This window comes from Mytilus californianus, unplaced genomic scaffold, assembly GCF_021869535.1.
Source record: "Mytilus californianus isolate M0D057914Y unplaced genomic scaffold, xbMytCali1.0.p SCAF_17, whole genome shotgun sequence".
Taxonomy (NCBI): domain Eukaryota; kingdom Metazoa; phylum Mollusca; class Bivalvia; order Mytilida; family Mytilidae; genus Mytilus; species Mytilus californianus.
Genome location: NW_026262659.1, coordinates 4247450 through 4269428, shown reverse-complemented (window position 1 = coordinate 4269428; position 21979 = coordinate 4247450). Strand labels below are relative to the sequence as shown.

The window sequence follows — 21979 nt, the reverse complement described above, 5'->3', positions numbered from 1 at the left end:
ACTAGAAGTTTTACTTCATATCTTGATCTTTTCCTCGATATTGCAATTGTTGAACTCCTATATCTCATTTACAGGTGGGAGGATTAGCTAACTATAAAACCAGGTTTATCGCACCATTTTCTTCGGAAAATGTCTGTACCAAGTCAGGAATATGGCAGTTGTTGTTGTTCACTTGTTCCGATGATACCGACCGTGCAATACCCTCATGGGTTGTCAAGGTCGTTAAAAACCCCCTTTGTCGTCGTTCCGATGATTGATAGCATTTGATTTTGTCAGTTTTTATGGACTTCCCCTTTTTGAAATTGCCTTGGATTTTGGTATTTTTGTTCTACTTGTTTACATACTCTCTGCCCTATCGTTTGGTGTTTACAGATCTAAATTGATACTTTATGCTCGTGCGTGTTCACACTGAACGGACTTCACTTCGAGGAGGTGTGCTCCTTACACAAAATCGGCTCTAACAGAGTTACGAGCAAGAATTACTTAATCGGCATTAGATAAGATTTACAGTCACCATCACGAATTGGTTGATAGATACACGCGCGTTTCGTCTGCTCAAGACTAATGAGTGGCGCTCAAATAAAACAAGTTAAAAGGCCAAATCAAATACGAAATTGAAGTACAATTAATACCACAAACTCCTGAATTTACAAAAAATAAACATATTAATGATATTTCATGTCAACACAAAAGTGCTGACTAATGAGCTGGTGAAATTTCCACCAGCAGTGGAATCGACCAAGTGGTTGAAAAAACTCATTCAAGATACCAGGTTTATAACTTGTTACGCCAGGCGCGCGTTTCGTCTACATGGGATTCGTCAGTGGCGTTCGAATGAATCAGATCGGTACTAAGCACAATACAACGAACAAAACGACAGAAGTAACGATCTTAGAGTACTCGCAGTTGTTGAAATCTACAGTTCAAAGCCAATTTCAACTAATGGACAATATTTTCCCAGACTAAGATATCAGACAGTATCCCACTGACTAACATTTTCTAAATGTTAATTCCTGTTTTCATTTGGAATAATGTTGATAAATGTTATGGCAAATATAATTTTATTATGAAGTATTATAATTTAATATAAGTAGTTACATAGAAGATACTATAGGTATGAAAGTCTTGCAGAATATTGACTATGGACATAAAATCATCACAAAGTGTAGACAATGGACATCAAATCATCGCAGAGTGTAGACAATAGGCATAAAGGAATCGCAGAGTTTTGACTATAGGTATCAAATCATCGCAACGTATATGTTGTGGGTATTGAATCATCGCAGAGAATATACTTTCAGGCATAACATTATCTAAGATTATATACGTTTTGGGCATCAAATCACCGAAGAGTATAGACTGTTGATATTAAGTTATCGCAGACTATCAAGTTAAGACATCAAGAGTATATATGTTTAGGCATCAAATCCTCGCTGAGTGAAGTCATATCGGCATCAAATCATCACAGAAAAATTATTTCTTAATGTCAAAATTGTCATCTTTCTTTTCAAGAGCTAGTCTTAACTGGCTTAACAAGCTGAAAAGGTAAAATATGCAATAATTAATTACTCTTCTTTCTAAACTTCTGTTTCTGCACAACTGTCAATACATGTTGGAATAACTTTTTACTCGAAAAACGTCATTCTTGTATATTTTTACGCGACTGGTACAATATAATTGAATTTTATGTGACTGTCATTCAAGTGAGAGGTTTAGCTGGCTATAAAACCAGGTTTAATCCACCATTTTCTACACAAGGAAATGCCTGTACCAAGTCAGGAAAATGACAGTTGTTTTCCATTCGCTTCGTTTGATATGTTTGAGCTTTTGAATTTGCCATTTGATAAGGGAATTTCCTGTTTTGAAATTTCCTCGTAGTTCGGTATTTTTGTTATTTTACTTTTTACTATTTTATATTAGAAAGTAGATTAAGGAATAAGTTATCAACATGCCAATACTATATGTATTGTTACAATCTGAATTGCATTCTGCAACATAATTAGAATTTCAAGATCAATATTTAAACAAAGCTGCTGCTATATTAGTCATGTAACAATAAATCAAACTATTTGTATTGGAAGACAAAGTAAAATTTACTATTCTGTTTTTTTCTTATAAATATTTCTCGAATTATCCTGCATTATATATTATGTGATTCTATGCATAACTGTTAATTCCATGCAGATAGAAGCACGTGTTAATATATCATTGTATAATAATCATTGTATAATATATATATATATACATATCTGGAATTGCATTACTTTTACACGTATGTGTGTGTTTCATTTCCCTGACTTATCTTTTTTTAAATGCTATAAGTCGATTATTAACAGAACGTATCATTACCAAAAAGTAAAACGCGAAGTTTCAAACAACTTTCTATAAAACAGTAAACATAAATCAAAGAGTATGCCTAAACGTTAAACAAAAGGTTGTGAATTCAGGTGTTTTTGAAGTTAAGAAAGATTCTGTTTCAGAAATAAACACAAGAAACATCAACACATAAACTGGTGTTTGTATATTACTTTCGTACTTACCTATTAATGTTTGTAATTTTTCTTTTTGTCTGTTTGGGGCCATTTCCAGACTCTTTTAATATGACAATACCTTCCTGGTCACTCAGATTGCAGACCTTTTCTATATCTGGTATTTCATTTATTGCTGTGCCGTACAACTTGTCTTGTAAAATAGGATCTTTCTCTATTTAAAACATAACAGGACAAATTATATACTTGCCAATAAGCGCAAGTTATTATCCTTATTCGTATGATATTCTAGAACAGTATCGTAGCAAACCAAGCCATGGTCAGAGGATATTTTCGTTAGTTATTCTTTTAATTTCATCATAATCATACAACCCCCCCCCCCCCCCCAAAAAAAAAAACAAAAAAAAGCTAAACAAAACAAAACATAAACATGGAATTATTGATTCTCATTGGTCCACTTTCGATTACATTTCGAATAACTACAAGACCAACATCATAGGGATAATCGATTGAGTGATCCGTTATGATGAAATTATATCAATATTTAAAACCAAATTAAATTAACATGAGATATTCTATATGAGGCCTTTAGTAAAATATGAATAAAGTAAGTTTCGGTCAGCTATTCAACATGACTACCAAAAGCAATTTTCGTTGTGATTGGTATACATTTTCATATTTTTCCTTTTAGTTAAGGTTTGCTTTTTATGGCACACACTAAATGATTGTAATTATAAGTGTGTTATCTTTTACGTATATTAATCCATTAAAATGACCAGGCTGGCATTTGTGTCTACGGTTGTAATTATGGGACATTCTATAAAAGATAATGTTTATATCGATACTGATGTCTACTCATTCAATAAATGGCAACATACATACTTGTTTCGATGGCATAGTACTTGATATTCTGCTTTTCTTGTATTTCTACACACATGTAAAGTGCTGGTCTCACTCCAAATACTGTGACAGAGTCTCTTGCTCTATAATTTAACATTGTGAAGATTAATATTGATAGATAAGATAATAAGAGACACCAACGCAACCACAAAAAAATTAAAAGACACCAAAAGGGTAACATACACGTCACCATATTTAACAACAGTATAAACTTCCTATGTTCATAATATAATTAGAATTAGAAAAAAATGCAAACAATTTAAACTTGAAGGCTAATAGCTGTTATTTGGTTACATTTGTACAAGAACACATAAGCTATTTCTTTTTTTAAGATTCATGCACAAGGACGTCAAGTTTGCGTTACTTTAAAATGAAGGTGGACTAATACTACAGAAGATTTGGACAGCGCCGTCAAATATCGAAAATAGTGAGGCGGATATTAGAATGAAAAAAGACAACATACAACGTGTTTAAATCTAGTTTTGTTTACCTTCACAGTGATGCATTTCACAGTTATATACATATATAAAACCAATCTCTGCATGTCGTCTATTTGCTGGAATCTCATCAAAATAACGAGTTTTTATCATTCACTTTATCATGTAATGTGTCCTGTTTGATAATTCATTTTAAAAATGCATACTTTGATACTGCAACTTTTGGTTTGGTAAACTGACTATATCAATACTATGGATAATTGTACTTCGTAGGAATCTTACCTTAACATGTACTTTGTTGCGTCTCCGTCAACACGAGAACTTATACACTCAAAATCTGACTGGGATAGTTTAGGAACATTTAACTTAAAACCAGTTAATTCATCACTAGTGAATTGTAGCAAAGTGTCATCTCCACTAGGTTCTTTCCAGCTTCCTTTCAGCTCCTCAGGGAAATGACAGTTTCCATCTACAGTGTGCAAATAATAGCAACGGTAATAATGATATTGATAATAATCCTAAAAAGGTTTTCTTGGATAGGTATCACATATTTGTCCTTCGGTCTTTAATGGACAACATAAGAATAAGCAGAAGTGGTATGATTGCCAATGATACAACAATCCACAAGTGTCCAAATGATGTTGACGTACGCAACTTAATGTCACCGTAAGGCCTTCAACAATGAGCAAAACCATGTAGTATATTCAGCTGAAAAAGGTCCCGAAATAACAAAACGAGAACGATTCAAAAGAAAAACCAAAGGCTTGATTTATAAAAAAAAACAATAAACTACAAATAAATATGACAGACAGAGACCAACAACAACCACTGAATTACAGGTTCCTTATAAAGGTATACTTTTTTGTGTTAAATCAAGAATTAGTACATTGCTAGTCCCGGGGTGTATCACAAGCCCAGTGACATACATTAATTCGGTTTTGTAATGAAATTACGGATATTGTAATAAAACTTAAAAATCGTTGAAATTAAGGAATTCATTAGCTTTGATTCTTTGCCAAGGTTTGGCTATAGTTTTGGTTCTTTTCGGTATGCTATTGAACAAATGTATCAGATTTTGGATTTTTAAAAATGTTGGCCTCAAACCACACTCAAATAAATTAACTGTGGACATGCGCATCACCGGTGAAGTAGAACTGGTAACGTTTAATGTTCTAATATCATTGGGCCAATACCTCTGCTGGTGGACTGTTAATCCCGAGGGTATTACCAGACCAGCAGTACAGTACTTCAGTTCTGTCTTGTAATACTGACTTTGCTTTATTGAAAGTTGCGGTTATACAATTTCAGTGAAACTAAGGAATGTATCTACCTCATGCAATGCTCTGATCCCTTGTTCGTTTTATCGACTCTTCAATGTTAAAATGTGGTTTTGGATTATCAGATGTCGAGGCATCAATTGTCGAAATCCACATCTTAGGTGTAGTAAAATTGTACCGTTTAATATTTTTTTATAACTAAAACAATGCAGTTTTCAATATGCATGGGGTATAGATCAATGAAACAGCATTCTAACATAACTAGAAAGAACCAAATCAAAAAGCGAAAATTCATCAAGAAAACAGTTTTTCGATATTTACAATTTTTTATGAAATATCGTTTGAAACCTCTTATAGTTGCTATTTTACTTGTCAACACGAATACAGCAACATTAGTAACTTTGTATTATGAAAGTTATTATAATATTCGTAACATACCTGTGTAGTCAAACAGAACTGCTACAAGAGCAAAGATTGCTAAATATTTCGTATGAATCATCTTTGAATACAATTGTTCCAACTTTAAGAAGCAAGATCTTGACTGCATCACTTTAAGCTTGTATTTATATCAAACAAACCGCCTACAATCATCATGAAATCAGAAACGTGAAACTCCAAAAAAAAGTTGTTAGCAGGATATATTTTAGGTTAAGCATAAAAAGGGAATTGTTTAAAATCAAAACATATCGTCATGAATATTGTGATGAAAATCCATTTTTACTTTTTCAAAGGTGTTTATCAACACGTAAACTGTTGGTCATTAATCACACACAATTGCTTACTTTAATTTTTTATACCACGCAAAACTTTTGTATATAAATAGCTATATATACATATATTTTGTATCTTAATACAGTGAGATAGCCAATAAGTATATTTTTATTGATATATAATTATCAAATTCCATACTGAAATATATAGAGTTTCCATCTCTGTAAATGCTTATCAAATAATACATACATTGTATGTTTTATTTTGTCAATCATGTATGAATGCATCCTGAAAGATTGTACTACTTACACTTTCTTAAAAGACTTTAAACACGACAAAATTAAATATTTTGAAATAATCTCTTTTTTTTATTGGTTCTGTAGTAAACAAGTCCATGTTTTTATTCCCTGTCTAGGGTAAATCTAATGTTCATGTTTTGTATTATATACACCATACTGGTATTTTTCTAAACGGGTATCAATGATAATTGAATATTAAAAGTCTTTTCCTGTCATTCAGAAATCTGACACTTTTGGAAATATGTTTTACGTATCACTGGCATGCAGTCTCAAGAATTGATACCATTTGTCGTTCATATTCCCACCAACTGCAGTCTAATTGGGACATAGTTGTCAACCATTCATCGTTAACATGACCACCGACTGATGACATTAGGAAATATATTATCTACAGTAAGAATGTTAGGCATCGCTTCTATGAAACCCGACTTAAGACCAATATCACATCTAATCTATAGAAAGAAAGTATGCCATGAACTGCTGGTGGACGTTTCGTTCTAGAGGGTTTCACGTACCAGCCCAGTAGTCAACTCTTCTGTGTTGACATGAAGTTTTTTTTTATTAATTTACTGTTAACAAAATATGTATGTTAAATAAAGGCACTGAGAATTTTCTACCCCAGCCATTGATGATCTAGTTTTGGAGTTTTTTTTTATTTTCAATGCTCTTCCACTTGTTTTCACGCGGGTTCATTTTTTTTTATTTTAGCGTTACTAATGAGTCTTATGTAAGCCTTTAAGCCTGGTGTATTTGATGAGTTTTTTAACAACCGCTTAAAGACCGATTGGTCATAGTATCCATAAAAAAGATCTACTATACATTTTCCGTGTGACCACCACCTGAAACAAGTATGGCATCTTCTTTATAAACAGAACATCTGCCATACATCACTACATCAGTTTTACGGTCACCATCACGAAGACTAATATGGCATATATGTTGTATGAAGAAAGTCAAGAATACATAGATTGGTTGACCGCTAAAACCCAAAATGACATCTAATCTTTGTATGGGAAGTCTTCTTTACAATTCAGTGTTCATGACCGCTGCCTGAAATCTACATAAGACATCATATATAGAAAGAAATGCTGCCAATCATTGGTTTTATAACTACTGCTTGAAAACCGATAGGCCATCTTATCTATAGAGAGAAATTCTACCATATTTCGTTCATATGACCCTTGAATGAAGCCATCACATAGGAAATCACAATTTTCATTAGAAAATCTACCATGCATTCTTCCGGACCGCCAAATGGAGACCAATATAATATATAATATAAAGAAATAAAGTCTACGATAACATTTCCTATAGATGTTATCTTTAACCCAGTAGGATAATCTAATCTACAGAAAACAATCTACCATTCATCGTTCATGCGTCTGTTGACTGAAGACTCATAGCCCATCTAATCTAAAGAGAGAAAGTCTACTATACATCTATCATATAACCGCCGACTGAAGCCCAAAAAGGACGACATATAACCCACTAAAAAAAATTCTTTTCCATACTTGTTCATATGACTGCAACTGATGACCAGCAGTGCCATCTAATTTTCAGAAAGAATGTCTGTCACCCAATGAGCATATCACCGCCGCCAAGATGCTTCTAGACTGAAGACCAATGGGTCTTATAATATATAAAAAGTAGGTATGCCATAAGTGGTCTTATAAACATCGCCTGAAGACCAAAATATCAATTGGCATCCTATTTATTATTATAGAAAGATAGTTGTAAACGCCGACTGAAGATCAATGGTAGATCTTATATATAGATTAAAAGTCTCAAAAACTTCGATCATAAGATCCCGACGGACAACCAATTGGAAAGATAATATAAAAAAGAAAGCCTGGAAAACATCGCTCATATATCTATAGGACAACTAAACAATGCTGAGAAATTATACCTTACATCTTTTATATTACAACCGCATAAAAACCTATAAGACATCTAAGTAAAAGATAGAAAGTCTACAAAACAACGCTCATATATCTATATGACAACGAAGCAATAGAAAGAAAGTATACCAAACAGCCGACCAAGACTAATGACCAATGGGACATCAAGTACAAAAAATGTATATAGAATTTAGGTAGAAAGACTACTTTTCATAGTTCACTGCTGAATGAAGACCAACATAACTCAGTATTTATAGAAAAAGTCTGCCACACATCGCCTATGTACATAACAGCCAACTATGATCAAATACCAATAGATATTATGATATTTAGATCATTGATAGAAAGACTACATTTCATGGTTCATATGACTGCTGACTGAAGATCAACACGACTCAGTATTTATAGAAAAAGTTTGCCATATATCGTTCATGTACATAACAGCCAACTATGATCAAATACCAATAGGAAATTATGTATATAGATCATTGATAGAAAGACTACATTTCATGGTTCATATGACTGCTGACTGAAGATCAACACGACTCAGTATTTACAGAAAAAGTTTGCCATATATCGCTCATGTACATAACAGCCAACTATGATCAAATATCAATAGGACATTAAGTTTATAGATTTTAGTTAAAAAGGTTACTATTTGAAATACCAAGGATGTTCTATCCCAGGAATAGACTACCTTAGCTGTATTTGACAAAACCTCTCGGAATTTTGGGGTCCTAAATGCTCTTTTACATCGTACTTTATTCAGCCTTTTTAACTTTTTTTATTCGAGCGTCCATGCTGAGTCTTTGGCAGGTCTACGCAACGCGCGTCTGGCGAACAAAAGTTTAAGCCTGGTATATATGATGAGTTTATTTCATGGTTCATATGACTGCTGACTGAAGACCAACACGACATATTATTTATAGATAAAGTATGTCATGCATCGTTCCTATGACCAACGACAGAAGACCATTAAGACATCTATTCAACAGAAAGAAAGTCTACTTTGCATCGTTGATGTGACCGCTGACCGAAAAACAATAGGACATATGTTAAAATAAAGTCTGACATACATCGCAAAAGAACATTCATTATGAACCCTATATGACAACTTCACCATAGAAAGAAGGTCTTCTTTACGTCGACTAAAAACCAGTTGTACATGGCTGACGACTGAAGACAAAATGGCACCTAATAACATCAACGGTACAATTTTAATGCACCAGATGGCCTTCGACAATAGATAAGTACCGAACATCGTTGATCATATGTGGTGTCCATTCATGGTAATACTTTCTGGTCGTTAACCATAATACAATAGAAGACATTAATGGATTTCCGAAAGATAGATTGCCGTTGACCACAACTGTATATAACTTAATCATTTTTTTTAAATTTCTAATAACAACTTATGCCTTCAATAGTAACTGTAAACTTAAATCTTATATATATTCTCGAAAAAAAACCTTTCAGTCAGTGCTCAATGTCGGTACGGTTTACAGGGTCTTGAATTTTGGCATTAAAACCATAAAAATCATTTAATCAATGTTCTGCTCTATAGACCTAAAGACCTATCGGCCAACTACAATAACGAAAAATGGTCTAGCTAACTTTTGTTTTTTTTCTTCTTCAGTTTTTCAATATTTGCATAAAGTTAAATTTGCATCGATCGTCACTGAAGATTTTCAGTATGCTCTTTTTGACAGTATACTGGTATCGTTATTGGTTTTGCTCATTGTAAAAGGCCGTATAATAGTCTGTAACTGTTCACATGTTATCTTTTGGTGTTTATGTATAGTTTTCTCTCTGCCAATCATACCACATCTCGTTATTTTTTCATGGCAAACAATCAGGTTATCAGGTGAGTTCTTTATTTATTATAGATTTTACGCTTGTATTAACATTTAGAACAAATCGCCTACAAAAGTCATGAAATCGGTAACATTAAAACAAACATAGTTTACAAAAAGGATTTATTAAAGTTCAAGCACAAAAAGGGAATTGTTTAAAATCAAAACAGGTGGTAATTTCCATTGTAAGGAAAATAACCATTTTGACATTTATGGGTGTATAACTATACGTTAACCTGTTATCCAATAAATAATTCACAATCGCTTTTTTATTATTCATGTCACGCGAACACCCTCTACATGTTTACTAGTATACATATAATTTCATACTTAAAAGTGATCGAAAATAAGCATAGCTTTTTTTAATAAATGATTATGAAATCTAAATTGAAAGATATCGAATTTTCATATTAACCCATACATTTTGTATATTTCTAATCAAGGATCGTTGAAGACTATATTTCTTACACATTGAACCTTAAAGTATTTTGATTTATTTAACACATTTAAAAACATTAGAAGTTCACATTCGTTTTTGTTTTCACTATACATCATATGAAATGATAACTAGTATTCCAATCTTGCTAGTCCCAAATTGAAGTGGTCATCGTTAGCTGAGCCAGAAACTATACATGACTAGTATATAACTTTCCTTAGTTTAGCGGTCTTAATTCTAGGGAAATCTCTTCCAGACAGCTCCAATTGATCTTGATTTTGGATTTGATGTTTATGTCGACAACACAGTGCATCTTTCCTGAAATAACAATGCAATAGATTTTGTTTACTATGATTTTAAGTAGAAGCACCTCATTTCCATAACTTCCACGGTTTCAAAGCACCATCGAAAGAAATTAGTTATAAATGTGGTTCTTCTCGATTACATCAGCTCTTGGTAATTTGTATAAGGTTTTAGATTTTAGAATATTTTGGTCTCGAGCATCACGGAAGAGACTTTAAGTGTCGAAATGTGTATCTGGCAAAATCAGGGTAAATGCATATATGAGTCTGGAGGACTTTTCTACATTGAACAGATTAAAAGACTACAATAACAATTACATCCGGAGAGCAACATTTCCAACAAGTCTGTACATAAAACATACAAATACTGCATCACTAACAAAAGAAGACAATTTAATTTACAAATAATAGGCATCTGGCATGATTAAACAGCATATATATGACTGTTTGTACATAACATTATAAAGAACAATTTTAGTATTAAAAAGGGTCTTTTTTCTAAAATTTTAAAATATTGCAACTTTATTCTTTAGAAATGAGTTCTCTATATACAATTTAGTAGAACATAAGAATAAAATTCCTATCATATTTACTTTAAGTTTGTAAGCTATTTACTTATATTTTTCCCGTTGAACTTTTGAATGACCAAAAAAGTCGAATGATATTTTAAAATTCTAATTTGCAACACATAATTACCCATTCTTCTGAAGCAATTTATGAATGTTAACAAGTAAATCACTATTTAATAATTTGTTGACAATTAAAACCATTGACCAGACTAGAAGAACAGTGTCGCCGAATTGGAGGCTGTCGGTTAGACTTTTTGGATTCAATTTTTGTTGTCTTAAAAGTTTTTGTTTCATTTATAGCCTTTTTTGAGTATACAAATCCTCGGAGTCTTGTAATAATACATTAAAACACTTAAATTATTAATAAAAAAAACTATGTCTTTCATCAACTGTCTTCTTTCGAGTTTAACTCGATGTGTTCATTGTAGAACACTTAATGTATAGTACAAATACAACTGCATGACTACAAAAAAACCAGTCATACTAAATCACTGTAGACATTTTGATCAAAATAACTCTTAGACAAATAAAAATGTCCATTTAAAGTCAGAAAATAATTTAATAATTTGTAGTAGAAACTTACAGTGATTTGTTTCCCTCTTTGAGCTTTTTATACAATATGCATCCTCCAATGACAAGGATTGAGATCAGGATTGTTATTATCACAATCAGGAATATATATCCAGCATAGTTATAATCTGTAACGGACGAAGCTGAAACGATAAAGATCAGGATTACTCTTCCCATTGTGTAGATTTTTCAATGTGTGTGAGCGTTTTTTGTGTTTTTTTTTTTTTTTTTTTTTTACATATGGGCTTTGTTGGCAAAAACGTGGGTAGGTATATACGTACCCCGAGTACTGTTTAACTCACCATATTTCGTGCTTGTACCATGTAAATCTATCTGATCCATATTTGTCTTTCTTACTCTGATAAGTTAATGTGACGTTATTGCACGTAGGAATTACTTTGTTTTCTTTTTTTTTTCGATTTCAATTAATATTTTTGTGTATCAAAATAACTAAATCCACCAAAGTTGTCATCTTTTATCTTTGACACCATGTAAGTAATGATAATTAGTGAGATCAGGATTTCGGGGTATATATTCAGCAACCACATCAACGTTTTTGTTGTCGTCTTGTCGTCTTTCTTAGACTTACATGTATTTATATGGTTTTTTTTTTAATTTTTCAGTCAGTTGTGTTATTTGTCTGTGATATATGTTTACAAAGTTTTGGCTGCTGGATCCCAATTATTGTCACATTAACCCATTAGGTCTCTTTGGGTTGTTCCACAATTTTGTCAATATAACAGAACTATAAACAACTGTCATACAAATGGGAGGTTTACCTAGCTATAAAACCAGGTTTAACCCACAATTTTCTTCGGAAAATGGCTGTACTAAGTCAGGAATATGAAAGTTGTTTTTCGTTCGTTCCGTTGGTTGATAACGTTTGATTTTGTCAGTTTTTAAGGAATTTACCATGGAATTCGGTATTTTTATTATACTTTTTTTCCTCATAGATGTCACTGCGTCGAGGCATCACTCAGGCCAGTTGGTAAGGCTTGGTCAAATAAACGCAAAAAGAACTCAAGTCTCGAGCAAGGTTCTTCAGACATAATATCCAAATATGCATATGACTTAAACTGTATACTAAATATTTTTAGAACAGTTACTGTAGTCTAATTTCTGTCGATGTCGCGTGTCACTTTCCACAAGTTAGAGTTGATTGCAAGAACTCTAGCTTTATACCAGGCTTGACTAAGAACTTAGTAATTCAGAACCTGTAATTCAGTGGTTGTCGTTTGTTGCTGTATATCATATTTGTTTTTCGTTCATTATTTTGTACATAAATCATGCCGTTAGTTTTCTCGTTTGAATTGTTTTACATTTATCATTTCGGGGCCTTTTACAGGTGACTATGCGGTATGGGTTTTGCTCATTGGTGAAGACGTACGGTGACCTATAGCTGTTAACTTCTATGTCATTTGGTCTTTTGTGTAGAGTTGTTTCATTGGCAATTATACCACATCTTCTTATTTTTATATTAGCGTTATTACAGGCGATGCCACGTGTTTTTTACTACAAGTTTGATGTGACCCTGAGAACTGTAGCTTTATTACAGACCATGCCGCGTGTCACTTACCACAAGTTTGAGTAGACTGTGAGAACTGCAGCTTTATTCCAGGCGATGCCACATCAGAATGATTTTGATTTACATCACTACAAAAATGTGGATGTACTGTGGCATATACTGTACTTCCAATTGATTTCATTGCCTACATTAAATTATAAATAAATTAGAATTAAGTCGTATTGATACATAGTTACTGTAAATTAAAAATGAACAAATCTTTAATGGGAATTATAACAAACGTTAATGATAATTATGAAAGAACATTTAAAAAATTTATTAACAATATCCTGAAATTTCCCCCATGTAAACCCCACCTAAACAATAAATAAAAATAGAAATATTAAAATAAATAGTTTTTAAACATACGTAACAAACAATTCTGTAAGTAGTAGAATCGTCTACAGTGGCGTCATTATTCCAGGTGTGTAGATAGGTAATACTGTTACTTGTCAGGAAATAAATACAGGACACTGACCCTGCCGCTTAAATCGAAAAAAAAGACATATCAGTGCTTACGTTTACGAAATGCTGATACTACGGCTGCCTGAAATCCGGAAAGTTATTACATATCATTGCTTAAGAAATGCTGATACTACGGCTGAAATCCGGAAGTTTATTACATATCAGCTAGTGCTTACGAAATGCTGATACTACGGCTGAAATCCGGAAGGTAATTTCATATCATTGCTTACGAAATGCTGATACTACGGCTGAAATCCGGAAGGTTATTAAAGATCATTGCGTATGAAATGCTGATACTACGGATTTCATCCGAAAGGTTATTACATATCATTGCTTACGAAATGCTGATACTACGGCTGAAATCTGAAAGGTTATTACATATCATTGCTTATGAAATGCTGATACAACGGCTAAAATCCGGAAGTTTATTACATATCAGTGCTTACGAAATGCTGATACTACGGCTGCCTGAAATCCGGAAAGTTATTACATATCATTGCTTAAGAAATGCTGATACTACGGCTGAAATCCGGAAGTTTATTACATATCAGCTAGTGCTTACGAAATGCTGATACTACGGCTGAAATCCGGAAGGTTATTAAAGATCATTGCGTATGAAATGCTGATACTACGGATTTCATCCGAAAGGTTATTACATATCATTGCTCAAGAAATGCTGATACTACGGCTGAAATCCGGAAGGTTATTACATATCATTGCTCACGAAATGCTGATACTACGGATTTCATCCGAAAGGTTATTACATATCATTGCTCACGAAATGCTGATACTACGGCTGCCTGAAATCCGGAAAGTTATTACATATCATTGCTCACGAAATGCTGATACTACGGCTGAAATCCGGAAGGTTATTACATATCATTGCTCACGAAATGCTGATACTACGGATTTCATCCGAAAGGTTATTACATATCATTGCTCACGAAATGCTGATACTACGGCTGAAATCCGGAAGTTTATTACATATCATTGCTCACGAAATGCTGATACTACGGCTGAAATCCGGAAGGTAATTACATATCATTGCTTACGAAATGCTGATACTACGGCTGAAATCCGGAAGGTTATCAAATATCATAGCTTACGAAATGTTGATACTACGGCTGAAATCCGAAAGATTATCACATATCATAGTTTACGAAATGCTGATACTACGGCTGAAATCCGGAAGGTAATTACATATCATTGCTATCGAAATGCTGATACTAAGGCCACAATCTGGTAGGTTATTACATATCATTGCTCACGAAATGCTGATACTACGGCTGAAATCCGGAAGGTAATTACATATCATTGCTATCGAAATGCTGATACTATGGCTAAAATCTGGAAGGTTATTACATATTATTGCTCACGAAATGTTGATACTACGGCTAAAATCCGGAAGATTATTACATATCATTGCTCACGAAATGCTGATACTACGGCTGAAATCCGAAAGGTTATTACATATCATTGCTATCGAAATGCTGATACTACGGCTGAAATCCGGAAGGTTATTACATATCATTGCTTACAAAATGCTGATTCTACAGTTAACATCAAACAAGATATGATAACCAGTCTCTAGTAAATAATGTCTTTTTGGCTGAAATCAGGATGTTCACATACTTTAGATACTATCAACCATTGTTATTTCAATCCTGTGGTCAATGAAATTCTAATGCTGTGACAAAATTAAGATATATATATATATATGGCATATATCCCCTGGCGAATACTATGTGGCTTCTTTGACTAAAACCACAATAGTTATGATATGCAATTAAGACACTGGTCCCTGCAGCTAAAATCGGCAATATAAACTCGGACTATTTCGAGTCCTATTGTAAGAATATTGATGCTTCCGATCTTTATATGTTTTTGGTTTGACGAACTTTTGGCATTGGATATCAGTGTTGAAGTTTTATCAAGTAGGTATCACGCGTTTATTTATTTTTATCTTAAACTGTATATATGTATTCCAGTTTCAATTATTGCATAAATTGATCAGTGGTCAACAATAGAACCATTACCAGTATATTGTTGATATGTACAATGTTAATCACGATACCCGTATACCATACCAAAGTCTTTTTTCTAAATCATAATCATATATAGCCATACCTATTATAAGAATCTTGAATATATATATAGAACACAGAATTGTAAAATTGTACAGTCAGATAAAGAAGAAGTTGAACATATCTAGAGCGAGGTTGACTAACAGGTCGGTTATATAAAAATAAAGGATATGACAAAAAAGATTATCCTAATTAAAATCATCCAAGTTATTTTAGCATTTGTTATATTCCATACATGTATGCTTATACTTAGATAAATCCATGCGTACATTGGTAAACTGTCGTATATTACACTTACAATTGAACACTAGGCCAGAGGAGCAAGCCTGATATGTGTATGACATTGCTGTTTTGTTGTTGCTACAGCCGTCAACGGTATTGCTGTTACAAGTTGTTGATCCACTGCTATCTGTTATCAGAACATTGGAGTAACTGGCCAGAAGCTGAGATGGACAAGATGATTCCGTCATTGCAGGGATGATACCTGTATCTGAATCGAAAAACACAAATTAAAAGGAGCTGACATGGGACATTTTCTTTCGCCAGTGAAGAAAAGTATATGCATGAGAACATGATATGAATATAAACCCTGTAATAGACCGAAGTGCTGAACCTGTTTTTAACATACTATTTCACAAGGTAGCAGGAAGAACTGTAATCCAACCAGAACATAGTATTCTTACTCTTCGCCAACAAGTCTTTGCTCTTGTTCGTAGTTATCGGAAATGCAGCAAATATCAATTTTCATGTCTTCGGTTTGGCCAAGCCGGGGATCGAACCCACGACTCCCCCACTTGACTTGATGTAAGCACGCTACAGCATGATCACCGTTAAAAGAATCTATGGCAGTCATATTGAATGACTTAACATTAAAGAGTAACGACACATAAAATATGAATTAATTACAGCTTGCTTGACATCCAGTGACAAATATGTCTTGTATATTCAAACCGGGAACAAATTAACAATACATACAGTAGTTAGCTTCTGCAAAGTGAAAGACCAGGATTTCAGGGCAGGGAATGTTTTGAACGGCCACTGGAAAATAAGAGTATTTTGGATAGGGCAGACATTTTTCTTTACAGCAGGCCACCTAAGAACTATATCGGAGTTCTTTAACTTGCATTCACACGAGGCGGCGGACGTGGCTATTGAGAAGTGACTTTTTGTCTCGTATGTTAAACCCGACATTATCATGAAGTTTTTCAGTAAGGGAGTTATTGTTCTGTACTATAAAAGAAAGCTATTGAAATAAGAATAATAGTAGACGTATCATACATATACACTTGATGGACATATGAAGTTAAAAATAGAATGATGCTGCATTATCAGAAATTGTCTAACTTATTGTGTTTTTAAAAGAAGAAAAAAAAAACACCGTTTCGATTCCATGCTTTTCTATGAGTATCAAGTCCAAGAGATTTTAGTCATTGAATAGTATCATTATGTATATTAACCATTCTTAATAAGAGTAATAAATGTGCTCTCTTCGTACGGCTCTGTGCGATCACAGGCATCTGACAACGACACAGCTGTCCCTTCTAATACTCCGTACACATAGTCATATATAGTTGTCAGTGCTGAAAAAAAGAAAACAGACAATTGGGAAAAACAAACACCTTTGTTTGTACATGTTTTGAGACAATAATTTAAACTAATGTAACAGTTTCAGTTTTTTTTTGTTGTTTTATATTTTCAATAAGAAAATCATACTTTATTAAATGATTCAAAATAATTCATTCGTTGATCGATTGTTGTTTGTTTAACGCCCAGTTTCAAATATTTTAAGCATAAGTACGAGAGGTAAATTAAACCAACAAAGCAAGTAGACAAGTTCAAAAAGGTCTAGCTGAAATTACTGCTACCAAATAAAGAATTTAGCTTAAGCATGTAAAGTTGAAAATGTGTTTTTTCTGTTCATTCCTAAAAAAGCATATACCCATCCTGTATATTATAAATATCTAACAATTTGAAAGTAAACCAAACATGCTTTGGACATTTTAGCCGGATGTTATTTGATAACTTTATGATAACTTTTTTTTATTTGAAAAGGAAGTATACCGAAGTGACATTAGATAAGTAGCCTGGGATCCTGGCTCACTGCTCGACCTATCGACGAAGTATTAGATTGGGTCAGGATGCCAGGCTATTAGATAAGAGGCGACAGTAGCTATTGTGTTCCAATGGTATAAACTCGTGTATCAAATAAGAATATATCAAAGCATTAATTGTAAATTGAAAATTGGTGCGTCGACACAGTAATCGTCTCGGTCATAAAACTTGAGCCGGTACTCGGAGTTCAAAATTTGTGCACGACACACCAAATCCAGTATTTTGATTGGTTTATTTTTGAGTCTGAGTACAATAATCGTGCTCGAAATTTTTGTATGACAAGGCAGTTCAGGTGAGACATTGCTAAAGACAGGATTTTGTGTTAATAAACTTACTTGATCCAAGATAATAATAATATTTATATGCCGACACACGGTGAAGCCTTAAACATATGTATGCTCGCACATTGGTGTTCAGGGTAAACACATATCTATCGGCCCTGTAACAAAAATAGTGACATGAAAAGCCATCGTACAGATGAAAATAGTGACATGAAAATTCATCATTCAAATGAAAAAATTGGCACGAAAAGCCATCGAACAGTTGAAAATAGTAATATGAAATACCACAGTATACAAATAGAACTAGTGGCATAAAAAGCCACCGTATAGATAAAAAAGAGTGGCATAAAAAGTCATCGTATGGATGAAAATGGTGGCGTGACAAATCGTGCAAAAAGGTGAAAAACGTAACATTAAGACTGAAATTTAACAAAAAAAGGTTACATAGAACATCTGTAACAAGAAAATAGTGACACACCAAGAGTTATAGATTACTAGCTTAGAAATGAATTGCCTAGAATATTTGATATTTTATTGAATAACGATGGCATTTTAATCTTAAAAGTGTAGAAATTGGAACATCTAAAGTTAACCAAATAGGGATTATATCATAGTTCCTAGACTAACACATGCAAGTTGCTACTTTGGTGGAAAATAGTCCAAATATCGATGAGTATAGAAAGGTTACTTACATTAAAAGATAATAGTCTCCATTTTTCTCCGTACAGTTAAAGTTGAGTTCGTTAACGGTAGCTGACATAGCTATGGGGTAACCCAACATTTCTGTACCAGTAAAATTTAGATTGCCCTTGTGTGAACTATACCATATCCCTTGTAGCTCGTCAGGAAACTCGCAGGTGGATGCTAGAAAATTTACATTGTGAACCTAAATAATTGTACAGCATCACTCATATATACACTGCATTTTAATGTCAGGCCGAATTTTTTTTCTGAGGCGTCAGTGTTTTCGTTGTGTTCGCAATATTGGCTGAATAGAATAGATTAATTCAAATGTAACCTAGTTTTTTGATTTTCCTAGAATTTTATTGTATAAGATTGAGAAAAAGAATACAACAAAGACAAAAAACAAAGTTAAAATTTAAAGTCTGACGATAAAATCAGTTCCTGAACTGACATTCACAGACATGTATAAAAATAAGAAGATGTGGTATGATTGCCAAATGAGACAACTATCCACCAAAGTTCAAATGAAGTGGATGTAAGCAATTAAAGGCAACCGTCAGCCTTCACAATGAGAAAACCCGTTTCACAAATAAATATCAAATCTACCTCTCTGTGTTAAAATGAAGTTATCTTGTTTATTAACGACCTGAACAAAACATGATATTTAGATATAAGAAGATGTGGTGTGAGTGCCAATGAGACAACTCTCCATCCAAGTCACAATTTGTAAGAAAAGTATTATTGGTCAAAGTACGGCCTTCAACACTGAGCCTTGGCTCACACCGAACAGCAAGCTATAAAGGGCCCTAAAAAATGACTAGTGTAAAACCATTCAAACAGGAAAGCCAACGGTATAATCTATATTAAAAACGAGAAACGAGAAACGAGAAACACTTATGAACCACATCAACATTTAAAACATTATACCTTGAATGAACAAGACATGATATCCAGAACATTATACAATACCTGAACAAGCTATCCAGGAAACTGCAAGAATTGTAAAACTGTACATCAACTTCCATATTTTTCTTCTCACGGAAAGTGTCATTCTATATAAGCATTTTCATTTAAAACTGAAGTGATCTTACTTCGGATTATTTGGTTAATAAGGCTGAACACTGGGATATAATCCCTGATTAAAACCATAACGTGTATGCAAGGGTGTGGAATTTACTGTTCGATAAGTACATGTACATTCAGACATCAGGATAAACAGGTGTGAACTCCATTGGTGGAAAATCGTATCGATGTTGGAAAGTTCTGCTAAAAAATAAGAGCGCATAATATTTGAGACAACTGATAAAATGTAAATTCCATTCATTCAACATTACCATTGTTTTAATTTTACTGTATTCAAGTTGGGGAACCAGTTCATGATTTTTAAAGATTAGTAAGAAGGGTCAATGTATTTGGTATTTATCTTTTATTTAGTGTAGGCGTTAAGTAAGTTTTATCGACGATTCGGATTTCACTATGTAAACTGTTTGAGTCATAAGTAATTTTTTTAGTCAGATTTGGAAATAAAATTTTCAGCAGCGTTTGATGTGAAAACTAAATATAAACTGATAATTACTGCAACTTCCACCGCTCCATAATTTACATTATTGTCATTCGATCCTCAAACTTAAAGTAATTATCTATGGTTGTTTTCTTATATCCTGAAACTAAATCCATTTAACGGAAATTAAACTTTTTTTACACTTCTGGTCATCTATTTGCATAGACATGATAACTATTTATTTATACATGTAGTAAGGAAGTTTATAACAACTTAAAATGATTCTTGTTTTATCTTACAGAATATGATCACGTTCTCCCTTTTTCAAATACAAAGTTGTAAAATATAAATAGAAAATTCTTTATAGTATTTTAACCATCATACGAATACAAAAAGATGTGGTATATGTAAATGAGACAGCAACTAAACGACACAAATAACATCTAGAGGTCAGCATACGGGTTCAATAAAAGCCACGGATTTCTATAAGATATGCCCAAAACTAGACTATCAAAGACCTGCCATTTTTTCCAAATTAAAAAAAAAAAAAAAAAAAAATGTGAAAAAGACAGAAAAGGACAAGCATTGACATATCAGGTAGAAATGTAAAAGTATAAATGACAAAGAAAAAAAGAAAAAGAAACGATACACAGAAAATACAAAATTGAGATAACCAAAAGGCAGCCACCGACGAATTTTCTAATTTCGAACTGGTACATGAACATTTAGAGGGTAGAACTGTTTTACATTACTTTTTTCTGATTTCAAGCATCCCCTATTTATTAAGTTCGATTGGTGGAATAATAGAAAGGCCAATGTAAAATGAAATGAGTACTGGAAAAACACTTATATTATTAATCACCTGTATAGTAAATAAAACAACACACCGTTTCAAAAGATGCTTGCAGTTACTGAAATCAAGTTTGAAATACTTATTAATATAACCTGAAATCTTCCAATGTTGATGTCGGATTGTACTTCTGATTAGGTTCCATATAGTTTCATCGTAAATGACATATAAATTTGTGCAATGATCACAATAAATTTTAACAGGATTTCAGTAAAAGTATAGATTATATATTTAAGGACAGAATTAATTAGAAATATAAAATAGCAGACTTATGATTGAACATGTACAGTGTTTTATATATCAATTATAAACACAAGCCAAAAAGAAGATTTGAGGATAAGTCCTTAACTTGTTGGTAGTATAATTTTGATATACCAGACTGAAAAAAAACCCACAAGCACGAACGCACAACCTATTAGGTGTGAAATGCTAATTTAAAGGATTTCGCTGAAGATAGAATTAAATTTCTACTGTACCTAAGACTAGTTATAGAAGTCTCAGACTGTACTATATATTACAGATTTGGAAATTTATTACTAAAACACAATATTTAATTGTGACAATGAGTTTTCCGAGTTTTCTTTTCTTTTTTTATCTTACAACATGTGATCCTATCGATATCTGAGACATCTAGAAAAAAAGAACCCTTATAAAACATAATTAAGAAACTGAATTACCTAGTTAACATATAGTTATA

At 32.9% G+C, this 21979-nt stretch overlaps 2 protein-coding genes across 2 annotated transcripts; both read right to left on the bottom strand.

The window, feature by feature from the left end:
• Positions 1-1044: 1044 nt before the first annotated feature.
• LOC127726256 (uncharacterized) lies at positions 1045-5695 on the bottom strand. Its single transcript, XM_052233558.1, has 5 exons — positions 5542-5695; positions 4109-4295; positions 3372-3472; positions 2541-2703; positions 1045-1537 (listed from the first exon to the last, which is right to left on the bottom strand). Exons 1-5 carry the CDS (start codon positions 5648-5650, stop codon positions 1474-1476), a joined length of 624 nt encoding a protein of 207 aa, XP_052089518.1. The 5' UTR covers positions 5651-5695; the 3' UTR covers positions 1045-1473.
• A 4275-nt stretch (positions 5696-9970) lies between these two features.
• LOC127726436 (uncharacterized) lies at positions 9971-20012 on the bottom strand. Its single transcript, XM_052233815.1, has 9 exons — positions 19901-20012; positions 18940-19111; positions 18302-18405; positions 17312-17434; positions 16153-16344; positions 13675-13790; positions 13318-13450; positions 11755-11884; positions 9971-10618 (listed from the first exon to the last, which is right to left on the bottom strand). The coding sequence occupies exons 1-9, from the start codon at positions 19980-19982 to the stop codon at positions 10501-10503; spliced, it is 1170 nt and encodes a 389-aa protein (XP_052089775.1). The 5' UTR covers positions 19983-20012; the 3' UTR covers positions 9971-10500.
• Positions 20013-21979: the final 1967 nt, after the last annotated feature.